At 35.3% G+C, this 22,517-nt stretch overlaps 1 protein-coding gene across 1 annotated transcript in view; it reads left to right on the top strand.

The window, feature by feature from the left end:
* Positions 1-22,517, top strand: part of samd10b (sterile alpha motif domain containing 10b) — a 98,991-nt gene that overhangs the window by 52,644 nt on the left and 23,830 nt on the right. Inside the window, exon 3 of the mRNA XM_051880749.1 lies at positions 12,180-12,348. Coding sequence (XP_051736709.1) covers positions 12,180-12,348 — 169 coding nt within the window. The remainder of the gene's footprint in view (positions 1-12,179; positions 12,349-22,517) is intronic.

Genomic DNA, 22,517 nt, shown 5'->3' with positions numbered 1-22,517 from the left:
ATTGGCCAATTCCAGCATTCAGCGATCTGATATTTTCTAATATTCATGGTCATTCATGACAGTGCTGCATATCAGACCATCCAGGTACCAAAAACCTGTACTATTTTAATAGTATCTCGTATCACACCACAGATTCTTGGTTTATATGAAACACATCTTGAGTCTCCATTATCAATTGTAGCAGCTCAAATCAATATTTTATGTACACATATTTATTTATTTTGCCAGTAGCTGTGTAATAAGTGGGAAAACATATGATTAGTAAGGGATAACGTGCATCCAGTTGGTGCAAGATGTCAGCAGCTATGTCTGAATGTTGCATAGTGCTGTTTGGTGATGCCAAGAGCGAAAATTAAACAACGGACACACCTATTATCGTTCTATACCAGCAGAGACAACAGACATATCACCTGTACAATCGAAGAATCAGAAAGTCTGAAGCCAGAAGACAGAAAGACAAAAAATGAGCATAAACACTAGTAATTTTGTTGGTCACGTAAGGGAATTTATTATTGTGTAGACTGCTCTCTAAAACCCACCTGATCCACATCAAACACACCTGAACAAGCTACTTAATGTCTTCAGGATTAATAGAAGGCTACAGACAGGCGAGATTTATAAGGGTTTGAGTTAAACTCTATGGGACAGTGGCCCTCCAGGACTGACATTGCCCATCCCTGTTCTAACACCATTGTGGTATTGGAACTTAAAAAGTACACAAAAACATTGATGCTAATGCTAGCTAAAGAACTACTGATGGGTTATTGTTAACACTGAAAATATTCACACTTCTCCTACTTCCCATATGTAATTACACTTGCATTTAAAGACAGTTTGTACTCATTTTGAGCTCTTTGTCAAAATATTTCCCCCATGATGTTCTAAATTAAACATCCTGGGCGCTAACAATTCATATGTACTTATTATATCATATCATATCACCTACAGCCATGTGAGACACAACCTGGTATTATGAAGAATGTTGTGTAATGGTATAGCAGAAGTCAAGCGAGCCTCGCAGCAGCAGGCCTGCTGTCTAATTGGCTGTCCCACAAGGCCAGTCTCCAATGACATTATGACACCGTGATAGAAAATACTTGGTGGTCATGAATCCATCATTACCAGATCATATTCTTAGATTAAACTTCCATTACACATGATTGCTCTTGGCAGTGGTTGTGGGTAGAGTCCAGTTAGAGCGACAAAATGATGTCCTTTGGAAGATGTTATGTTGTGGCTTATTCTGACAGTGCTTATCTCATGTGGCCAGTCCTGGCATGAAAATGAGTTCTGCTGATGGAATTTGTGTTAAAGATAACATTAATTTACTGTATTTGGCTGAAGACTGGTGAGGGAGTGATTAGGAATAATCTTTTGTTATTTCAAGGTGAGCAAAAGTGTCAGTTTGCTGTTGGCAAGATTGTCAAGGATAGAAATAATTAGGACGACCATGACCATGACTAATGAACTATGTACGAGAATGGTTTCACAAGCAGTTTATTTAATTACCTACAAGATTTTCTTGTTTTGTCATTTTGCATCTCATTAAGAAACACATTCTTCAAAAGATATTTCAAAATTTGGGGAGTGACTTTTTTTTTTTTTTTTTTAACAAAGCTGGTTTAAATGATCTTGTCTGAAGAAGAGTGAGGATTTGGTAAAAAAGGAAAAATGTATTTTAGTGCAAAATCTCACATTAAAAGAAATGCAACTTCATTGGCAAATGATGAAAATTTTACACAATAAATCAATTTAATATAATATTTGCAAAGGCGAAAATAATTGTCCTGAACTTTAGCCTAAAACAAATGTAACATTTAATTTGTTTTTATATATATTTTTAACTACTCGTTGTGATATGAATAACCAGTCCCACAAGTCTAACAAAGTTTTGAGCTGTGCAATACACTACTTTTTTTTTTTTTTTTTTTTTGAAGTTGTAAATAAATCAATAAATAAAACAAGTTTATTGGAGTAAGTTTTATAAGACAATATTACTTCAGTCTTTTACTTCAAAATATCAGGTTTAATTCGAGGTGTTACTTGCTGTTTCTTTGTAAATACTTGTGAAATTTACCAGCGATTTCTGAGTGAAAATAGTTTCAAAGTAAATCCTGCACCATTTTTTTTTTCAGCGTATAGTCACGTTTCCACCGCAGGAACTTTCCCCTGGATCTAGGAACTTTGGGGTGGTACTCAATGTGTTTCGACCGCAGGAACCAGGGTCTAAATGAAGTTCCGGGTTAAAAATTCCCCCTCTGAAAGAACCTGCTCACGAGGTAGTACATTTTCAAAGTTCTGGAACTTTCGGGGGTGGGACTTGGGCACTGAACATGCTGATTGGTTGAGTTCACACAGCATTTTGATTGCTTGACTCCACGCAGCATTTTATTTCAACCATCATTTTTCTAAAGTCTGTTGCGGTGCGTGCAGTAAGAGTTGTTTGCTATTCGAATTAACAGTGGAGTTTAAAAAATACGACCGATGGACTGACAGTGAGGTTCAGGGTTTATTAAGCTTATATACGGAGGACGAAATCCAGTGGGAACTGGAAAGTCACGTGCAGTCCTACATCACCAGACTATCTTCACGGTACTTTAGACCGCTATGGAAACGCAGCTAGCAATAGGTCTGGGGGGAAAAAAGTTCCTGGGAAAAAAAGTTCCTGGGACAAATTATTCCAGGTAATTTCGGTGGAAACGCGGCTTATGTGTTTAATTCCATGAAAGGAACCAGCTCATAAGAGTCATTTGTTTGACAATCGGTTGGACCACACTGGTTGCTCTGTATGTTTTGTACTACATTAAGCAGCAATGATTCAGTGCTAAAATGGCACTGTATAAAATGATTTTTCGAAGTTAAAAAACAAAGTACTTTTTATAGGAAAATTATGGTGGCCGAGAGACCTCAACACACTGCAACTGAAGAAAACACATGCAAACAGAAAAAACACCAGCAAATTAAGAAAACATCTTCATCATTTTGACAACATATGTGCTGCAAATACTCACAATGCAACCAAATACAGAAACGCTCAGCAAATACAACTCAACCAAATACAGAAATGCGCTGCAAAAACTCACAATGCAACCAAATACAGAAACGTGCTGCAAATACTCACAACACAACCAAATACAGAAATGCGCTGCAAATACTCACAATGCAACCAAATACAGAAACACGCTGCAAATACTCACAACACAACCGAATACAGAAATGCGCTGCAAATACTCACAACACAACCAAATACAGGAACGCGCTGCTAATACTCACAACGCAACCAAATACAGAAATGCGCTGCAAATACTTACAACACAACCAAATACAGGAACGCGCTGCTAATACTCACAACTCAACCAAATACAGAAACGTGCTGCAAATACTCACAACTCAACCAAATACAAAAACTCGCTGCAAATACTCACAATGCGACCAAATACAGAAATACGCTGCAAATACTCACAACTTTTAGTCTGATTCAGATTTTTAAATTTGATTTTAGTGGGCGTTCCTACTGCTGGATGAACATTTTTATCTGTACTACTGGCCACAGCTTTTGAATGTATGATCACAAATGGAATATATTAACACTAAAATAAGATATTTTTAGTGGTACATTTTCTTGCATCTTAAAATGAAAATTTTGTATGGCACAGCACTTGAATATTGTTGCATGAATCAAACTCACTTAGAATGCTAACAATTTCTGTTTCATTTTTTCATGCATCATTTTTTAAAGCTATGCCATGTACCTTTTTTTAAAATAAAAAATACACAATCTTATTAATATTAATATTATTTATACTAAATCTTCCAAACCATGTCTTTGCTTTACCAAATACACTTTAATAAACCTATAATAATGATTTATAGTTTAGATCTTTCTGGATGAATTTAATGGGAAATTACTCACATGCGTCATTAGCCCGTTCTTGTCACATCATGCCGTTTTATTTTTTTAAACACATATAGACGAAAAGTTACACCATGTCCTTTAAGGGTTCCGTAGGTTGCTGTCGGCCATGCTGCCAGAAATTGCCAACATTCATTAAACTTGAATAGCTTCTGAGTGGTTTTACTGTGAGAATGTGTGACTTTGAAGTAAAGTTGAATTTCTGTTAGTGTCCAAGTCTTATATGCATGTAATATTAGTGATGAAAAGGATGAGAGAGTGAGAAAGACAGACTAAATACGGGATTAATGGGAAGAGGAAAAGAAGTAAACTGTCTGATTCCTTCACAGGAACAATGCCAGACAGAGCACATACAGATGTTGTTTAGCATGCAGTGAGTTTAGTCCATTAAAGGAGAGCTGTGATGAGGCTACCTGAGGTTGACAGCCAGAGGAGATTGGCCTCCAGATTTGTTTAGTTTCCTCATTACTGTGAAGGTTACCGACCCCATCAACGGCACAAAACAATTTCGAAAAGCACACAGATTACCAAAATCAGCAAACTTGGCCAACCTGCCTTAATTAGGCTGAATAGCTCAATCTTTTTCACATCAGCATGCAGTTTTCAGTTAATCTCGGATGAATGAACGAATTCCAATAAAAATGAGAAAGATAATTCTGAATTGGATGGTTTTCTCACCCTGTATATGTGAACAGATGTTGTGGTGACAGTTTGGAACCACATAATGAATGCAGACCCACATCTGAAGTCTCATACCAGTCAGTTGTCACCAGGCTGAAAGGGATCATTGAGTTCTTATACATGTAAGCTGTCCTGGTGCAAAGGATTGTGGGATTGGAGGATGTAAGAGAGATGGAGAGACAAGTGGAGGTGTTCCTATTTATAAGAAAGATTATGTTTGTGTTGAAGGACAACATAACCAGACAGATGAATGAACAGAAGAGCAACACAGATTGAAAGGATGGATGGATGGATGGATGGATAGATAAATAAATAAATAAATAAATAAATAAATAAATAAATAAATAAATAAATATTATGAGTAGAGTGCTAATTTACTTAATGTAAGCTCAGAAATTAACCAGGGCCCGGGGTAAGAATACCACTGAACGTGATAACATGTTCCAGATATGTACAATGTAGGGGCAAATTACCTTTTCTAACCATAAAAACAAGAGTTTACATTAAATAATTATAATAATATACGTCTAATGATAGATGCAGGTAAAAACAGAGAAATTCACTATCAATGGGTGAATTGATTTGAATTTAACTGATAAATTAAATTCAGTCAAACAAACGGAACTGACTTGACCAGATTAGGAGTTATTTGATTTGTTAGAAATGATTAATAGAAATGCATTGAAATGAACTAAACTAAATTATTCGGAACTCAGCTGAATAGAACTAAACTGAACTAATACTGACTACAGTAAAATAAATGATACTGAACTGAACTGAACTAAAATGAACTAACTTTACTTGTTACTGTAAATCTACTGATGTATCAGCTACTCAACTGAAAGTTTAGCTTGTTTGACCTGATTATGAATAAATTAATTCGAGTTTATGTGAGTTTAACTTAATTGTACACAAAAAAATCCACTAAACTGCACTGAACTGACCTGAATAGAAATGGATTGAACTAAATTATAGCTGAATAGAAATGTATTGAACTACAGTCAAATAAATTATACTAAACTGAACTCAAATGAACTAAACTTACTTATGACCTGACATCTACTGAACTGAATAGAATTGAACTGAAGTATAATGAACTGAATTGAAATAAATTATACCAAACTGACCTGAACAGAAATGAACTCAACTAATTGTTCAGTAAACAAAATTATGCTGAACTAAGCTAAATTGAACTATAAACGCACACTGAACTGCACTAAAAGGGTGACAAAGGTAAAAAAAATAAAAAAAAATAAAAAAATTCTGTAAATCTAATACTGTATCAACTATTCAACTGAACTGATTTGAATTGAACTGATGAATTCAGTTATGCTAAAAAAAACTGAACTGAACTGAACTGACTTGACCTGATTAGGAATTAATTGATTTAAAGTTGAAAATTTACACTAAACTGAACTGAATTTTATTGAACTGGCTTGAATAGAAATGAATTAAAATGAACTGAAATAAATGATTCTGAACTCAGCTGAATAGAAATGAATTGAACTACAGTAAAATGAATTTTACTGAACTGAACTAAAATGAACTAAAATGACTTATGATTTAATCTGCCATGTACTGAACTAAATAGAAATGAAGTGAACTGAAGTAAGCTAAACTAAAATAAAATAAATTATACTGAACTATTAGACTGTTTTGACCTGAATAGGAATTAATTGATCTGAATTCAGTTAAGCTAAATTATACTGAACTGACCTGAACAGAAATGAACTGAACTTATTTAACTATTAAATTATACTGAATGGAACTAAATTGAACTTATACAAACTTATCCTTATTAACTGTATTGACTTATACTGAACTGAAATAAACTGAACTAAACTGAAATGAACCAGAGACAGGCAGGAAAACATTAGACAGAAAGCAGCGGATTTACTTGGAAACACAAGCAGAATCTCATGTTTAAGTCAAAAAACAAGCAGCACAACAAGGTCAGTGTGACATCACCTATTTACATGCTAACAGACTCACTGTGTGCCTCAAACTGAGCCGGCTAACTCATTTTGATCTCTGATTGTATCTGAGGTTGTAAGAGCAAAACGATCTCTAAGACAGAAGGAGCAGGCAGAATATTAAAGAGACGTCACCCGTCAATGCCTTTAAGTGTAATCCCTGATTCAGCTCCAGTGGGTGAAATCTTAGATGCACTGCCAGGACATGAAGAACATATGCCAATGGGAGAATAAAGGGACACAGAGACAGAACCAGACAGATAGAAAGAAATGGACAATAAAGGAAAAAGAGAGAGAGATATTTAGAATGAATGAAGGAGACTTAGAGGACAGATGGAAAAAGTAAAAGGAAAGATTTTGGAGGTCGGAAACATACAAATGCATTCTGTGGCCAACTGAGACATTTTGAGGGGAAACTGAAATGAGACTCGGATGATGTTACTTCAATAATCTATACATATTAATCACAATGATTATGAATTTATAGTAGAGGTTCAGAACATGAGCCCTAGAGGAAATATGAAGTAAAAAGGCATGAAATAATATGCCAGCAGAACTCGATACACTTTGTAGAGCTGTACAGACTACACTTCATAAACTCCCGCAGTAGAACTTGATACGATCATTTACCTTAAAGAAATAGTTCACCCTATTATCATTCTAAACCTGTCAAGCTGCAAAAAAATGACAACAAATGGCCATAAAATTAGTCCATACACTATAAATGTCCTTTAAAAAAGATGGTGACAAAATTTCAGGCATTAAGGGATAGTATTTTGGTACCTGTATGGTACCTGCTTGATGCATTTTTTCAAGCTGATGCGGGCGTTGACTCTGTTGCATGGATCGCCTCAGAATTTGCGTTTAAATGCTGCGTGCTCTCTATGGGCGTGGCTGCATTAGCGGATAACAAGTTGACTCGCGAACGACTAATTTTCAAACAGATTACATAAACAGAGAATATTTGTTTTCTATTTGACTTACATGATTTAAAACCTGACATTTTAACGTTTCTTTAGACATATATCTCATGTTTGTGTAATATGTATTCACTAAGTTACAGTTCATTTTCTAACAACTATCAGAATAGACTTCATTTGAGAAAGAGACTGCGGCTCGTAAGCATCATGTTAGTTTTCTTTATTTTGCAAAAAGCACAACATTTTGGTTTTACTGTGAGTGTACACAAATGAATTCCACAGTTTTTAATAATGTATAACTCTTATTTGTATGTCCAAAATTGACAGAGTATTTTGAGTCTCTTTCACACTGGTAAGAAAAAAAAACGAGGTGATATCGCCGGCACGACCACTGACCCCTGAGTGTTAAACCAAATATTTACAACAATGATATTATATACGCTCATAATAATAGATTTTTTTTAAAAGAAATCTCTTATGCTCACTGAGACTGCATTTATTTGATCAAAATACAGTACAGTAATATTGTGAAATAATATTACAATTTAAAATAACTGTAATGCAAAGCTGAATTTTCAGCAGCATTACTCTAGTCTTCAGTGTCGCATGATCCTGCTCAAGAAACATTTTATTATCAATGTTGAAAACACTTGTGCTGCTTAATATTTTTCAGGATTCTTTGATGAATAGAATGGATATACTATATACATATGTACTATACACACTTCCACTAAGGAGAACATGTCTATTTTTCTAATCATGCATCAGCCAGAAGCATTCAGACTCATCTCACAAAATGGCCGCCCAGTTTGGGCCGCCCCTCTCTTCACAGGTTCAATCCCCTGTGTATTATTAATGACTATATGTTTCAGGCTGGACAGAATCGGGTCTCATGGGTTCAAGGGTGGCTGTTTAATGCCCAGAGGCTGGCCTGGGAGAGATAGAGGGTGATGGATGGCTAGGAAAGAGGGAGCGGAGGATGGAGGAGAGGGGGGAGGAGGCGTTGATGGTGAAGCGGCACTCACCAGATCCTCTTTGCTTTCTGACTCATCCTCATTCTCTTTTCTCAGCGCTTTCCATAAATATGGTACACTTTGGTTACTATTTTTGTAAACATTAAAGGTACAGATCTGTGAGAACTATTAGATATGCTATATAAACTGCATATAGTACAATTTAACCTAGAATGAAGGCACAATAGTAAATGTCTGTGTAAATCAAGTAAATGATCTCATTTCAAATTTTACACTGCAGAAGTGATTTTCTTTTTCAATATTTTTTTTTTTTTTTTTTTTTTGTGTGTGAATTATGTTTATCAGTAACTGAAAACAAACATTTAGTCTCAAACTAGCTACCCACTACTGATTGAAAGTTTAAATAATTTTTAGCTACATTTGCAACTCTGTTATAATACTTGTGTTTTGCTTTTTTTATTGTATTTATTGCTTAAAATTTTATACATTTATTATCATTTTTAGGATTTTTTAATTTTGATGTTCGTTTAAAGGAACAGTTCACTGAAATATGAGTCATATGTCATTCACTTACTTGCCCTCATGTCATTTCAAATCTGTAGGACTTTCTTTCTTCTATTTTAAATCAAACAACATTGGAGCCCATTGACTTCAACTGTATGGGCAAAAAAATAAAAAAAATATCTTCTTTTGTGTTCCATAGAAGAAAGAAAGTTAAACAGGTTTGGAACAACATGAGGGTCTTAATGATGACAGACTTCTTTTTTTTTCTTTTTCTTTTTTCTTCTTTTTTTTGAGTGAACTCTCCCTTTAAGAGATTCATGCTCTATTTTGTGCCCTGTTCACGGAAAGTACCTACCAGCAGAAATATGACTCCTATTACACACAGAGAAATAATATGCAGAGGATTAAATGACTTCTCTTTTTCTTTTTTATATTATATTCTGTCATTTGAATCCTTGCTTTTTTCCTATGCTGTTCTTTCATTTGCTTCTTCTCTGTGTTTTACATTGTTTTTTCTCAAACTGAATCATGTTTTCAGGCTTTTCCACAGGTGCGCTCCTGTACGTTCAGCCATACTTCAGTCCCTTTCTGTGACGGCTTTCACTTTTTCCAAAAATATAATGATGTTTATGTCTGATCAGTATCTTTTTTCACTATGTTTTTTGCCTGTTTTGTTCTGTCTGCTACCGAAGTCAATACCTGTCTCTTTCTGTATGAGTGAAAATGGGCCTTTGTCATTAGGTGTTGATTAATGTGTGACCTGCAGCTCTTGAAAACAAATACTTCCTTTGCTACAAGAGTTGCCGTCGTTCTGACTGACCATAGTCCTTTTATTTGAAATATACGTATACATATGATAGTGGTCTACACTATAGGTGTGTTTACAATTGTGAAATTTTGGTTTATTGTCTGTTGTCAATAATGTAGAGAATTATGAAGCACTGTTCACACAGTAGTTGTTTCTGTACTTTCAAACCAAGCAGCTTTCTGTTAGTCAATTTGGCAAATTCTTGTGAAATTTGCATGGGAAACTTTTTCACCCTCAAGCAAAACTCCTGATCGCATGGATTTCTAAAATGTCAAAATTTCACCGAGCAACAGTAAACACCTTAATAATTCAGTGCTTTCAGTTTAATATATTCAGTTTGTCAACTATTAAATAATGGGTAACATTTTAGTTTAGGGTCCAGTTCTCACTATTAACTAGTTGCTTATTAGCATGCATATTACCTTGATATTTGCTGTTTATTAGTACTTATAAAGCACATATTAATGCCTTATTCTGCATGACCATATTCTACATCCCTTAATCCTACCCAATACTTAACAATTACCAGTAATTAGGGGTTTATTGAGGCAAAAGTCATAATAGTTAGTTAATAGAAAGAAATGGACCCTAAACTAAAGTGTGACCAAATAATGTCGCAGCAGTTGGTCTTTTCTGTAAATTGTTATAAAATACTGTATCATATTTGATACACATATATAAGGCCTCTAAATGATCAACATAATCAAAACTTTGCTGAAAAACCGGTTCCACAAAATCTACTTATTGATAGTTTATACTATTTTAGTAGCTTAAGTAAAAGACCTTTTGTAAAAAAAAAAAAAAAAAAAAAAACGTCACCCTTCAGGTCGTAGTTCATGTGTGTTTTAGCTAAGAATACATTTTAAATTGTCATTAATATTTCAAGACGAACACTTACTGGACTGAAGCAACTTAGGTTTATTTGATTATCCATACTTTTTTTCTTTTCTTTTTTTTTTTTTTTTTTTTTGAAAAATCATGTTAAAATGTTAATATCAAAATAATCCTTCAGGCTTTTGAGGAACATTTATATTTACATATTTTAATCAGCATTGTATTGCATTGCATTATTTGTTTTTTCGCCTCATACAGAGCTTTGATCATAAGCATTTAAATATTATCTTAAACATATTTATTGGGAGATATAGAGTGACAACTGGGATTAACATTTCAAAAAAGTTTTTTTTATTTTATTTCAGGCTTTACAGGGTTATTTCCATCATTTGCATGTTAAATTTGACAACCCTTAGAAATAAGACAGTGTGCACGTTTTAAGGTCTTTCACACAATGTAAATTTTACTATAGTATAGTAGTCACGATTAAACCAATCAGATGATAAAACAGCAAACAGTAAACTGAGAGGCCCTGTGAGTGTTTACTCTCATAGTTTAGACAAGCTACTCTGGATTTCATCATGTTCTCACACAAGCGTAATATATCCTAGTAAAAGTTTTTATTACAGCTCTCCCTATGCAAGAATCTGCAGCAGAGAACCATAAAAGTGTTTTTTGATGAATCTTTCTGCTCATTGCGGCAGTCAGAACAAAGTATGCGTGTAATTAGAAGAGCACTGTTTACACAGAAGCATGCAGCGCTAGTTGTTTTAATTAGTGCTTTCAAAGAAAAAGAACCCTGTAAGTACACCCTGAAGATATGAAAGCAAACCATTTTTCACATTCTTCTTGCCTACTAATCCATCTGTTGTTTTCTAGTATTAAAGATAGATTTTATTCAATTTTAAACTTATTTTTTGAGTTTTAAAGCCTGGTGGGAGTGTTTTCTTGTTAACATTTGGACTGTATGCATTTTTGCACCAGTGTTAAATTGGTTTCTTTGGAGATGGTGACACTGAGCATGTTTACCTGCACACCAATACACTAGGAACTAATTAGTTTATTGAAATAACCCGATTTACTGGTATAGTGACAAATTGGGACCCCCATAGTATTTCAAAATGTCAGTGGGAAACTTGCACAGACTCATTCTCGTCTCATATTTGAAGTTTCTACAACTGTACCACTTGTCCTTTGGCTGCACGAGATGAGGACACATTATTTATATTTCTTGGGTCAAGAAAATGGAGTTTGTGATATACAGTATTCCTCATCCCCTAGCCCAAAAAACTCGCTATGGCTGGATGTGCTTAAATCTGCCGTATAAGGATGCTTTTCTGTCACATATCACACATGCGCACTTCAGTAAGCCGACAGAACACAGGTTGAGGTGTTTACATGCCCGGGTAATGGGCAAAAATCTATCGATTGGTTTATTCTTAAGCTGTTTATGACCTTATGCCGATAAAGGAAAATGGTTTAATGCATTTACGTGACCACATGCGTTGTTGGCTTATTAAGCATAATCGGTTTAAGAACGTGCATGTAAACGCATGTTTCCCTACTCCATAGATCCAGCCAGGAGAGGCCTTCACTGTGTACCACACTAGCCCAACACTCTCCAGCTTATGCAAACCAGTGGTGCTTTGGACACAGCAGGACGTGTGTAAGTGGCTGAAGAAACACTGTCCCCACAACTACCTGACCTACGTGGAGGCCTTCTCTCACCACGCCATCACAGGTACTGCACAACTCTCCTCATGACACAGCACACGTTTGGATAACCTGGACATCCAGTATCAGGGGATTTCAAAATTGTGTTTTTTAGACTTGGAAATGTCATGGAAACTGCTTTAGGATATTTTATAGTCTTGATATAGTTAATGCCCAATTTGTGAGGGGAGCTCTTTCCATCCACCTATTTTTGTGTGAATTTTGAGATATTGCCTAAAAAATGCTGGATGGAAATGGCAAGATGCAGTCAGATTTTCTTTGTCTATGTGTCAGTAAATGAAACCCATGACTAAATGTCAACTTGCATTGTTTCTCTTAGTAGGATGAAAATAATCTGTTATTTAAACGGCAATTCAATTATATAAAGAAAGTGATCAAAGAAAGCTCCCTTTTTAATCGTTCGAGCAGCGCGTGCTGAAGCTGTCAATCAAACAGAGTGAGTTTATCAGGCACCGAGTTCTGGACACGCGCAAAAACTCCTATTTTATTCAACGAATCTCTTAATTATATCACGTTTGCACTGTTGGTGACGATGAAAGCATTTGTTAGTGTACAGAAATTGAGTTGCAATGACAAGATCACTGCTTTCATGCGCTCAACAACATGTCTGTGATCGGCTACAATGTTCATCACTGCAACCTTTCATGCCACAATCTAAATATAATGCCATAGATCTAAATGTAATGCAGCACTTTTCACGATTAGTTAACCTTGAGAGCTGTAATAGTAAAAATGTGCTAAAAGTTTTCGAGAGAGTAATACTTGGCTATTTCAAATGGAAAGATGTTAGCCAATCACAGCAGTGGGCGTTTACACTGAAGTCTCACTGCAGACACGCCCCTTAAAACAGAGCGTTCAAATAACAGGGTTAAAATAAGGGTAGTAAAAATGCCTTTTATTTCTAAATTATGACAATTTTGGATGTAAAAAGCATACTAACATTATAAGTGCACCCCAGGAAACATTATAAAACAATAAAACAACGCAGTTCATGACCCGTTTAATTATAGATATTTTGCGCCAGTTTCCTAAAAAGTGGCGATTTTGTTCTCTTGAACACATGGGATGGAAACGCTGCTTGATTTGCAAATGTATTTTGCGATATTCCAATTTTGCATAAGTTAAATTTGCAGCTTTGGATGGAAACATAACTACTCTTTTGAGTCAGTTCTTTTCATTTAGTTCGTTAAACCGGTTTACAAATCTGCCTGAATGATCCACTGGTGAAATGATATCAGTGTTATTTTTGTATCATTGATATACTATTATAGTTTTTTTTAGTATTTTTTTAAATCAGTTTTTATGTTTATATTTTGTTTTCATAGTTAAAATAGTTTTATGTTTTTGTCATTTTTATTCATTTTTTTTTATGTCCATATAAGTCTTTTACATTTTTATGTCAGCTTTAGTGCGAGTTATTTTAGTACTTCAAGCTAAACCAGTGGTTTGCATACTTTTTCTGCCAGTCTTTTCCCCTTGTGTATAGAAAAATATTTTCAAGCCCCCCACCTACATGCACCCACATAAAGACACTCTCACACATGACCTCACCTTACTTGCAAAATCCTATAGGATTTATTTGAAACATTGTAATAAATACAATACTACAACTTCTCAACTTCTTAACTTTAACTGTTTTAACTGTACTGTATTGTTTTGACCGGTAATATATATGTATAAAAGCTGAAGTAAAATAAGTTTAATGTTTTTATATTTTCTTGTATTTCAGTTAACGTTTATTTTATTATTTTAAGTAAGGATTTTAGTTTTGGTTAGTTTTAGTTAATGACAATAAACTTAATCAATATGATCCAAAATGATTTTTAAATCTGATTATCCAGTAATTCTTTGATGAAGCTGCCGAGGATAATCATAGATCCGCAAAGCCTTACTCTGGTCTCTCTGAGGAACAGATTTGGCAGGCCGTATCCTCTAACACACTCTCATCCAACTCCCAGAGCCGTGTGCACTGCGTTCTTTCACTAATGGACAATTATACACCGTAATGTTGAGCTATTTGTCAAATCACAGTCATTTCCATGAGGTCTCACCATCTAGGGGTCACTGGAGCGGCGCTTCCAAGTAATAAAATCATTTTACACTGCCATCCATACATTTGTTCCTGGAAATTTAGCAGTGTAGAAGAGGGAGCCGAGTCTAAATGGATTCACCAAAGGTGGACATTCACAGCTTTTGTTATTTGTGGGATTTGTAATATTTGTGATGGCACACAGACAATATAAATGCTGTGAGTGGAGTGTTTGAATCATAGATGCCCCATTCAGTGTCATATGAGTCATGTGACGTCTTCTAGCCAATCAGTAAAGAGTTGTGAGTTAGGAGAGATTTGATGGCTGGATGGTTTGTATTGGGGACAATGACACATATCCATGATAAAGAAAAATAATCTAGTTTAAAACAAATGCGGTAATTTACTCTGTGTTCATGTTGGTTTCATATGGTTTTGAAAAACTTTTATACCAAAAAACAGTTTCAATTTAATGAAGCAAAAAATTTTAATTTATCATTTAATACATATATGAACACATTTTTTCAAAAAAGCTTTTAAATCCATTTTACATGGTAAAAATGTGTTTATTTATTTATTTTTACAAATTATGAAATAGTGACATGACATTTTACAACCTGAACTAACTTTGACTTGGTATAAAAGAAGTAAAATTTTCTGATATTTTAAAGTGTCGTATTATGCAAAAAAAAAATTTGTATTTTATGTTTTTTTTTTGTTTGTTTTTTTGTGCAGTTCCTGGTGCTTGTAACGTTCATATGTTTTTAGGGTTGTGTATGCATGCTGTGAATCTTCCTGTCCTTCAGACAGTGACGCTAGAGCACAAGCACTCATTTTAGCAGCATTACATTTAGTTAGGTTGTAGTGACAAATGTGTGCCCCCTCCAAATGCCCCTTTAAGTAATTCATCCGGGCGCCGATGCCAGCTAGAGGCCTTATTCTATTATCTGCGCTATTATTTATTGCTTCATATATCAAGCCTCTTTCTAAGATGGTGTGTGTCTCTAAGTGAGTGTTTGCGTGTGTCATTTTCACCGGGTCATTGGCACTGTAGCTTGAAGCACTGTTACACACACTGTAAAACACTGACTCATGTCAGACAAGACCGTCACTTGCTTCAGGCACAGAGTGTTTCTGCTCCAACATAGTTATTGGTCTTTTGAGTCAGATGTTTAACAGCTGCAAGTGTGAATTGCCTTGCACTGCATCCACATTAATTTCTAGTAAGTACTGCATCTTTTAAAACGAATTAAAGAGCCCATGAAATCAAAATGGCAGTTTTGTAGCTGTTAGTCAGTGTCTGTTAACTATAAGGTCATTAGTATGGAAGCTTTTTTTCGCCACGGAATAAAACAGTTTAAAAGATAATTGCAAGTTTTTATCTCACAATTCTGACTTCATAATTCGCAATTATCTTGCTATTCTGAAAAAAAAAAAAAAAGTCAGAATTGTGAGATAAAATGTCTCAATTAGCTTTTTTATTTTTTTATTTAGTGGCAGAAACAAGCGTCCATACATTTGTGTACTAGTGTTCTCCTGAAAGTTGGCAAAATAAATTTGAAAGCTGCAGTCTGTAAGTTTTGCCTCTTTGTCGCCATCTCTGTTTGAAACCTGCAGTAATTTACGGAATGATCATCTTAACGTGGGTTGGGCATCGGCTCAACTCCTCATCGCGGATGAATCTAATGTTTACTGTCAGTCACCACATCGGTGTAGATACTGTACTTCAGAATCACAGATTCTACATCTTGGAAGTATGACCAAAATAATAATTTTCACAGGAAAATGACATCTGAACAAGTAAGTAACATATCTGCCACTTTTGTTCTGACCAACTGAGAAAAAAAGCTTTACAATAAATCACGCTACCAATGGTGATTAAATCTAACAATCACTTAGCTCGGATCACGTCAAACGATGCACATTATTATTATTGTTATACTTTGTTCTCAAATTGTTAATGTTAACAACATCAGCTTTGCGTGACTATGTGTATTTAGTGTGTATTAGCATTACATATAGATTTCAATTTCTGTAGCCACTCCGCAGTCTAAAGTCTTTTGCTTGAACTTCCCGGTTAAGGTAAGGAGATAGTTTTGAACACTGGCTGGTTATGTACTTGTTAAAAAATTTATTTTGGATAATTAACTGAACAAAAAATTACGGACTGCAGCTTTAAGCAGGTAAAAACACATGATAAAACTTTTAGCAGATCAATAGCACCACAGCATTTCAATAGGGTTGAGGTCTGGACTCTGACTGGGCCACTGCAACACCTTGATTCTTTTCTTTTTCAGCCATTCTGACTGAAATACTTTGGTATACAGTGGAGTTTATGGTGGACTCAATGACTGCAAGATGCCCAGGTCCTGTGGCTGCAAAACAAGCCCAAATCATCACCCCTCATCACCGTGCTTGACAGTTAGTATGAGGTGACTGTGCTGATATGCTGTGTTTGGCTTTTGCCAAATGTGGCGCTGTGCATTATGGCCAAACATCTCCACTTTTGTCTCATCTGTCCAAAGGACATTGTTCCAGAAGTCTTGTGGTTTGTTCAGATGCAACTTTGCAAACTTAAGCCATGCTGCCATTTTCTTTTTAGAGAGAAGAGGCTTTCTCCTGGCATCCCTTCCAAACATGCCATACTTGTCCAGTCTTTTTCTAATTGTACTGTCATGAACTTTAACATTTAACATGCCAACTGAGGCCTGTAGAGTCTTAAGATGTAGCTCTTGGGTTTTTTGCAGTTTCTCTGAGCAGTGCACATAGACAGGTCTCCCCAATACTTAGAAATGGCCAAATTGCCATTGGTAGCTGTCTTGAATGTTTTCCACTTGTGAAAAATCTTCCTCTCTATAGAATGATGGACTTCAGATTGTTTGGAAATGGCCTTATAACCCTTCCCAGATTGATGGCAGAAACAATTGCTTCTCTAAGATCAATGCTGATGTCTTTCCTCCTTGGCATTGTGTTAACACACACCTGAATGCTCCAGATCAGCAAACTTCCAAAACTTCTGCTTTTATAGAAGTTCTCACACTTTCTGATGACCAGTTAATCAAAGGCATTTGATTATCAGCACCTGACTGATACTTACCCTCTTAATTCCTATGTTAACAGGAAGGGTACACATTTTGGCCTAGTTTTTGTTAAATAAACCATGACACTGTCTAATATGACATGTGTTGCTGTTCATCAGAGGTTGTATTTATGTAATTTTATGACTTGTCAAGGACCAGATGATTCTTTAGTATGTCCTAATATGTAAAACCATAGAAAGTGTACTTTCTTTTTCACATGATTGTATTTGTATTATGTATTTGTTTTTATACATAAAAAAGTGTACATATGGGCAATGTTAGCAAGGACCAATAGTAAATTTAACTGTAAAATAGAACTATTGAAATGATCTGCAGCACATACTGTACTACTTACATTAATGTTTGTTACATAAAATGATTTGTCGAATGAGTGAATGAATACATAAATAACCAGACCTTCATGAAGATCAATACATTTATTTTTTTAACCCTCGAAATATTTTTATTTATATTTATATTTATAAATATATTTATAATATATTTATTATATTTAATTATGAAGTCTTCAATCTGTATGTATTTAAAGTGTACATTTTATGTGGCACATTAGTTTTAAACTAAATTTTTTAAAAGTTTTTCCTTTTCTTTATCTCATGTACACACTTATTTGTCATTGACCCAGTAGCAAATCACAATTTTGCTGGGATGGATGATACATTTATATCATGAAGTAACTAAATGAATTTCCAGTCTTTTTTGTTTTTTGTCATAAATGTAAGATAAATTGAAAGAACAATGTATACTTTTTAAGACCAACTGTTTGAAACCATTTTTCTTTTCCCTCTATACTCCACATCATCTTGTTTTTTGACAGCACCTCTATCACTATCTTCAGGGCGTTATTTGGGAGCACATTAAACCTGTCTGCAGGGAATTCATTTCTGCTCTGTTCACCTGTGCTGTCTGCTGCTACACAAAAGCCTCAGACAAACAGCAATTCTGGATAAAGTGTTTCTGGAGGGCTAAATTTAAAAGCATTGAATTAGCGTGTGTGTGTGTGTGTGTGTGTGTGTGTGTGTGTGTGTGTGTGTGTGTGTTACAGAGGTTCATAAAGCAAGCACCTCAATGTTGTGCATCAAAACACCATATCAGAATGAAAAATACAGTGCATCTTAGAAAAAAAAGTCCAAATATCAGCCTCAAGAAGCACCTCTGGCTAGTTACGGACGTTTCCATTATCCTGTGTAATGCTGTTAGCATCACCCATGCTCTAATTGTTCTTCCCAGCCTATTGTGAGTGACTGGGAAGCGAATGCAATCCCCACAGCGAGTGTGAATTCTCGGAGCTGGAAACTGGGTCAGTGTTGGCCTGTGACTGTCCCCTAAAGCCCCAGGAGCAACTGGAGGTTGGGTCAGTGGGGCATGTCCAATAATAACCCATAAGCCCCTAGTAGTTAAATACACCAGCAATTTATTTAACAGCCTATACATCAGGCTTAAGGATATACTTCAGTAAGTGATGCTTTTTAGCATGAAGATGGATGTATGGAGAGTGCGGTTTGAAAAGGTTGTTATATTAGCTTGAAGAAAATGAATTTGTCCTGAATTTATTCTCAATTTGATGGTTTTATTTTGGCAAACTACACAAGTCAAATAATGAAAATAACAATGCATACAATTCCAATCCCTTTTGTTTATGCTTCCTGGATTGGACCTGCATTTATTTCCTGCATATGACCTCTTTTATACAGTATAATGTAGTGCTGCCTGTTTTTATACAGATATGCATTTTTACTACTCAAAAAATATCCTGTAATTCAATGGTAAAAACAAAAACAAAAAAAAACAGCAGCTATGGTTGCCAGAAATTCACCATAAAAAAAAAACAAAAACAGCTAAAATGTAATAGGTATTGTATTACAGGATTACGTATTGGTGCCTATATATTTTACAATTTAAGTGTATATTTTGCTAAGTTATGTAATGTTAAAGGTACTCTGTAACTTTTGGCCCTCTAAAAAACAAAACTACATGCATTTTGCGGAAGAACATTGTTTTGGTTGTGGTCAAAAACTTAAATGCCTGGTTTCACAGACAGGCCTTAGTTCAGTTAGGACATTTAAGTAGCTTTTATAAATGTGCCTTAGGAAAAAAAAAACAACATTTTTTTTTTTTACATCTTTTAAGACATTTCAGTTCAAGTTGCTTTAAGTTAAAACAGCTCAAACATGCATTTTAGTCTAGGGCTAGACTTAAGCCTTGTCTGTGAAACCACGGGAAAATTTACTGATGTAAGCCACATGATGAATCATTTCATCACAAGTGGCCTGTCCGTAAAATATGGCCAGTAATTGTATACTCACACAAACACAAAACAATATCAGGATAACACACAACACTAAAATAATGCAATAAACATTAATTAAATGACAGAAAATGTAACACAAAACACCCTAATGTACATTACTGATAAAAAGTAAGAAACTAAACTATTTAAATAAAATATAATAATATATGATGTGTCATGCAATAATATATGGTGTCATGCAGGCAGTTCTTGAAAATAATAATAAATAGATGCATATTAAGATATAAAGTAGTGATATTCTTTTTTTGTAAACATTCTACTCTCATTTAATATTCATAATTTGTCGTTTCTTCATTCGTCACTTGATTTGTCAAGCATGACATATCCATAAATCACATAGGAGATAACAAGGCGAGCAGAACACCTTTATAACAGAGAGAGGCGCAGAGCTGTAGGAATCTTATTTTGAATTGTTCAATTGTTCAGCAATTGTTTGCTTGACCCCATCACAAGTTCAGGAAATCCCAACACATTAATTTAGAGCCACCACAATTTAATAGCATGCAAATATGTTCTTTCACGATTGTACAGAAATTTACTTTAAAAATCACCTTTCCAAAATGGAAAAAACACTTCCTATTTCCCGTTGAAGCTCTCTGGATATTATAGGTGAAGATTCCTACTGTATATCATACATATAGAGGCAAGAGACAGAGTTTAATAAAGTGGTGTCCTGTGAATTGCAGTGATTTACTGTAATATGCTGAGGATGGGCCATTTCAGTATAGTGTTCCAGGCCTCTCTTTGTTTTTGCCATCCCTCTCTTTCTCTCTCTGTTTGTAATTCACCTTGCGATTCAAGTTAAGGGCTTTGTTCTTTATTGTTCAAACATACACGCACACACACACACAAACACACACACACACACCCACACACACACACACACACACACACACACACAAACACACACAGGTGTCCTCTCACACTGCCCGCTCCTGTATCTCTTTAATATTTCTGTAAAATAGCTTCAGTTTTGCAGCTGATCTCTTCCACTGTACAGCAAATCACATTAAAGACCCAATAAAATCGAAATTGCTTTTAGTCAAGAAAGCTTTTAGTCAGTGTCTATTAGTTTTGAGATCATTTGTAGTGTACTCATAAAAGTTATAAAAATAAACCAGCAGATTTACACTTTTAAAATATTGTTTAGAATGGGAATGTTCACTTCTAAATTATGAATATTAACTGCCTTTGATTTGCAATAGCAAGTAGCAAGTCAATATCAAGTAGCAAGTCACCATCAATGTGCGCAAAATGCTCTCTTCATCTATTACTAGGGCTGTGACTAGATCTCTCGTCGAGGTGAAAAGTCTCATGATATTGCCATGAATGAGTGTGAAGATGAAATTAGGATAGACTATGCTATTTACATTACGCCTCCACTGTCGTTTTGATTTTCATAGAAATTAAAATTGGAAATTTAATTTTAAAATTTAAAATTAATTCAGTTGGATAACGGTTGCTTAAATTCCATCCAGCTCATCCAACATGAGCAGCAGGGTTGTGCGTAGTTCAGCGGGAATCAGAGTTCACTGATCATGTGACGAAAGTAAGTGACTGACAAGACCATGGCGGAGGATTCATTGCGCAACAGAGCCTAAAAGTGTCTGACAAATGTCTGATCTTACAGAATGTGCGCTCAGCACTGCTGCTCCCTATTCACAGAGTACACGCGATCATGAAATTGAAAGCGAAAGTAAAACGCGAACGCGCATTCAAATGCGATTTCAATACCCCGCATTTTGAAAGCGCCTCCCTGGTGCATGCAAATATCTCCCAATATGAAAGCTATCTTAGGCTGGGCTGTAGTTGTAACCATCTCTTAGCTCTGTATCATGCTTGAAGAAAACTTTGGTCTCTATTTGCACTTTGAATATTGAGAGAGTACTTTGATTATAGTTGCACTTACAGTATTGTTTGCACATAATAAGACTAAGAGGAAACTGTGTTATTCATTTTTATTTATACCGTTTTTATTTCTATGATCAATTTTTGGAAAGGAGTTCAGTTAGGAGGTCAAAAGTTGTAGAAGCTCATAAATCATGTACAGTTCTGAGGTCTGAAGAGACTCAAATGGAATCATACAGGAGAGAAGCCAGTCAGTTGAGTTTGTGGCAAAACCTTTTACTGTGCTTGAGTATTGTTGTCTTTTACTACATATGATAATTCATACTCATAAAGGAGAACTGAAATGACATTCATTACAAGATGATTAGTTAAACCATTTCAAATGCACCTGCAGACTATTTTTCTAGACATGTATTTCGTCATTGAGGATTTCTTAAAAATACTGTGTAAAAATCTTGTCTCAGGAACTCAATCTTGTGTCTCATCTTGTGAGCTTCCTGTCTTGTCACACCCCTATCTACTATCTACTATATACTAATTTTGAGAGTGTCTTGCATCACTGTGGCTGTGACGTAAAAGAAACGAGCCTTTCATTATGTCCTGACCAAGGTCGGATAATGACATTGGCATGCCTTAGGCATCTGGGCACAGATGTTTGCAGCATCTGTACACTGGAAGCGTGCTGCGTAGTGTGATGCGACACAGCACAACTAGATTCTGGCTCACAGTTGTAGCATCATTCTGCACTTGCTGTGTGGAGAGCATCTTTGATTGTGATGGCAACAGGGCCGAATACAACCCAGGCTCATTGGAAAAATGTGCCTCTGGCGACATTTCTGCAAAATGATATTATGTTGCTGCTTACACATTTTGCGACACTTTCAAAGCAA

The sequence above is a fragment of the Ctenopharyngodon idella genome, chromosome 22 (genome assembly GCF_019924925.1).
Source record: "Ctenopharyngodon idella isolate HZGC_01 chromosome 22, HZGC01, whole genome shotgun sequence".
Classification (NCBI taxonomy): Eukaryota; Metazoa; Chordata; class Actinopteri; order Cypriniformes; family Xenocyprididae; genus Ctenopharyngodon; species Ctenopharyngodon idella.
Note: the sequence above shows the minus strand (reverse complement) of the source record. Positions and strands in the feature narration are given on the sequence as shown.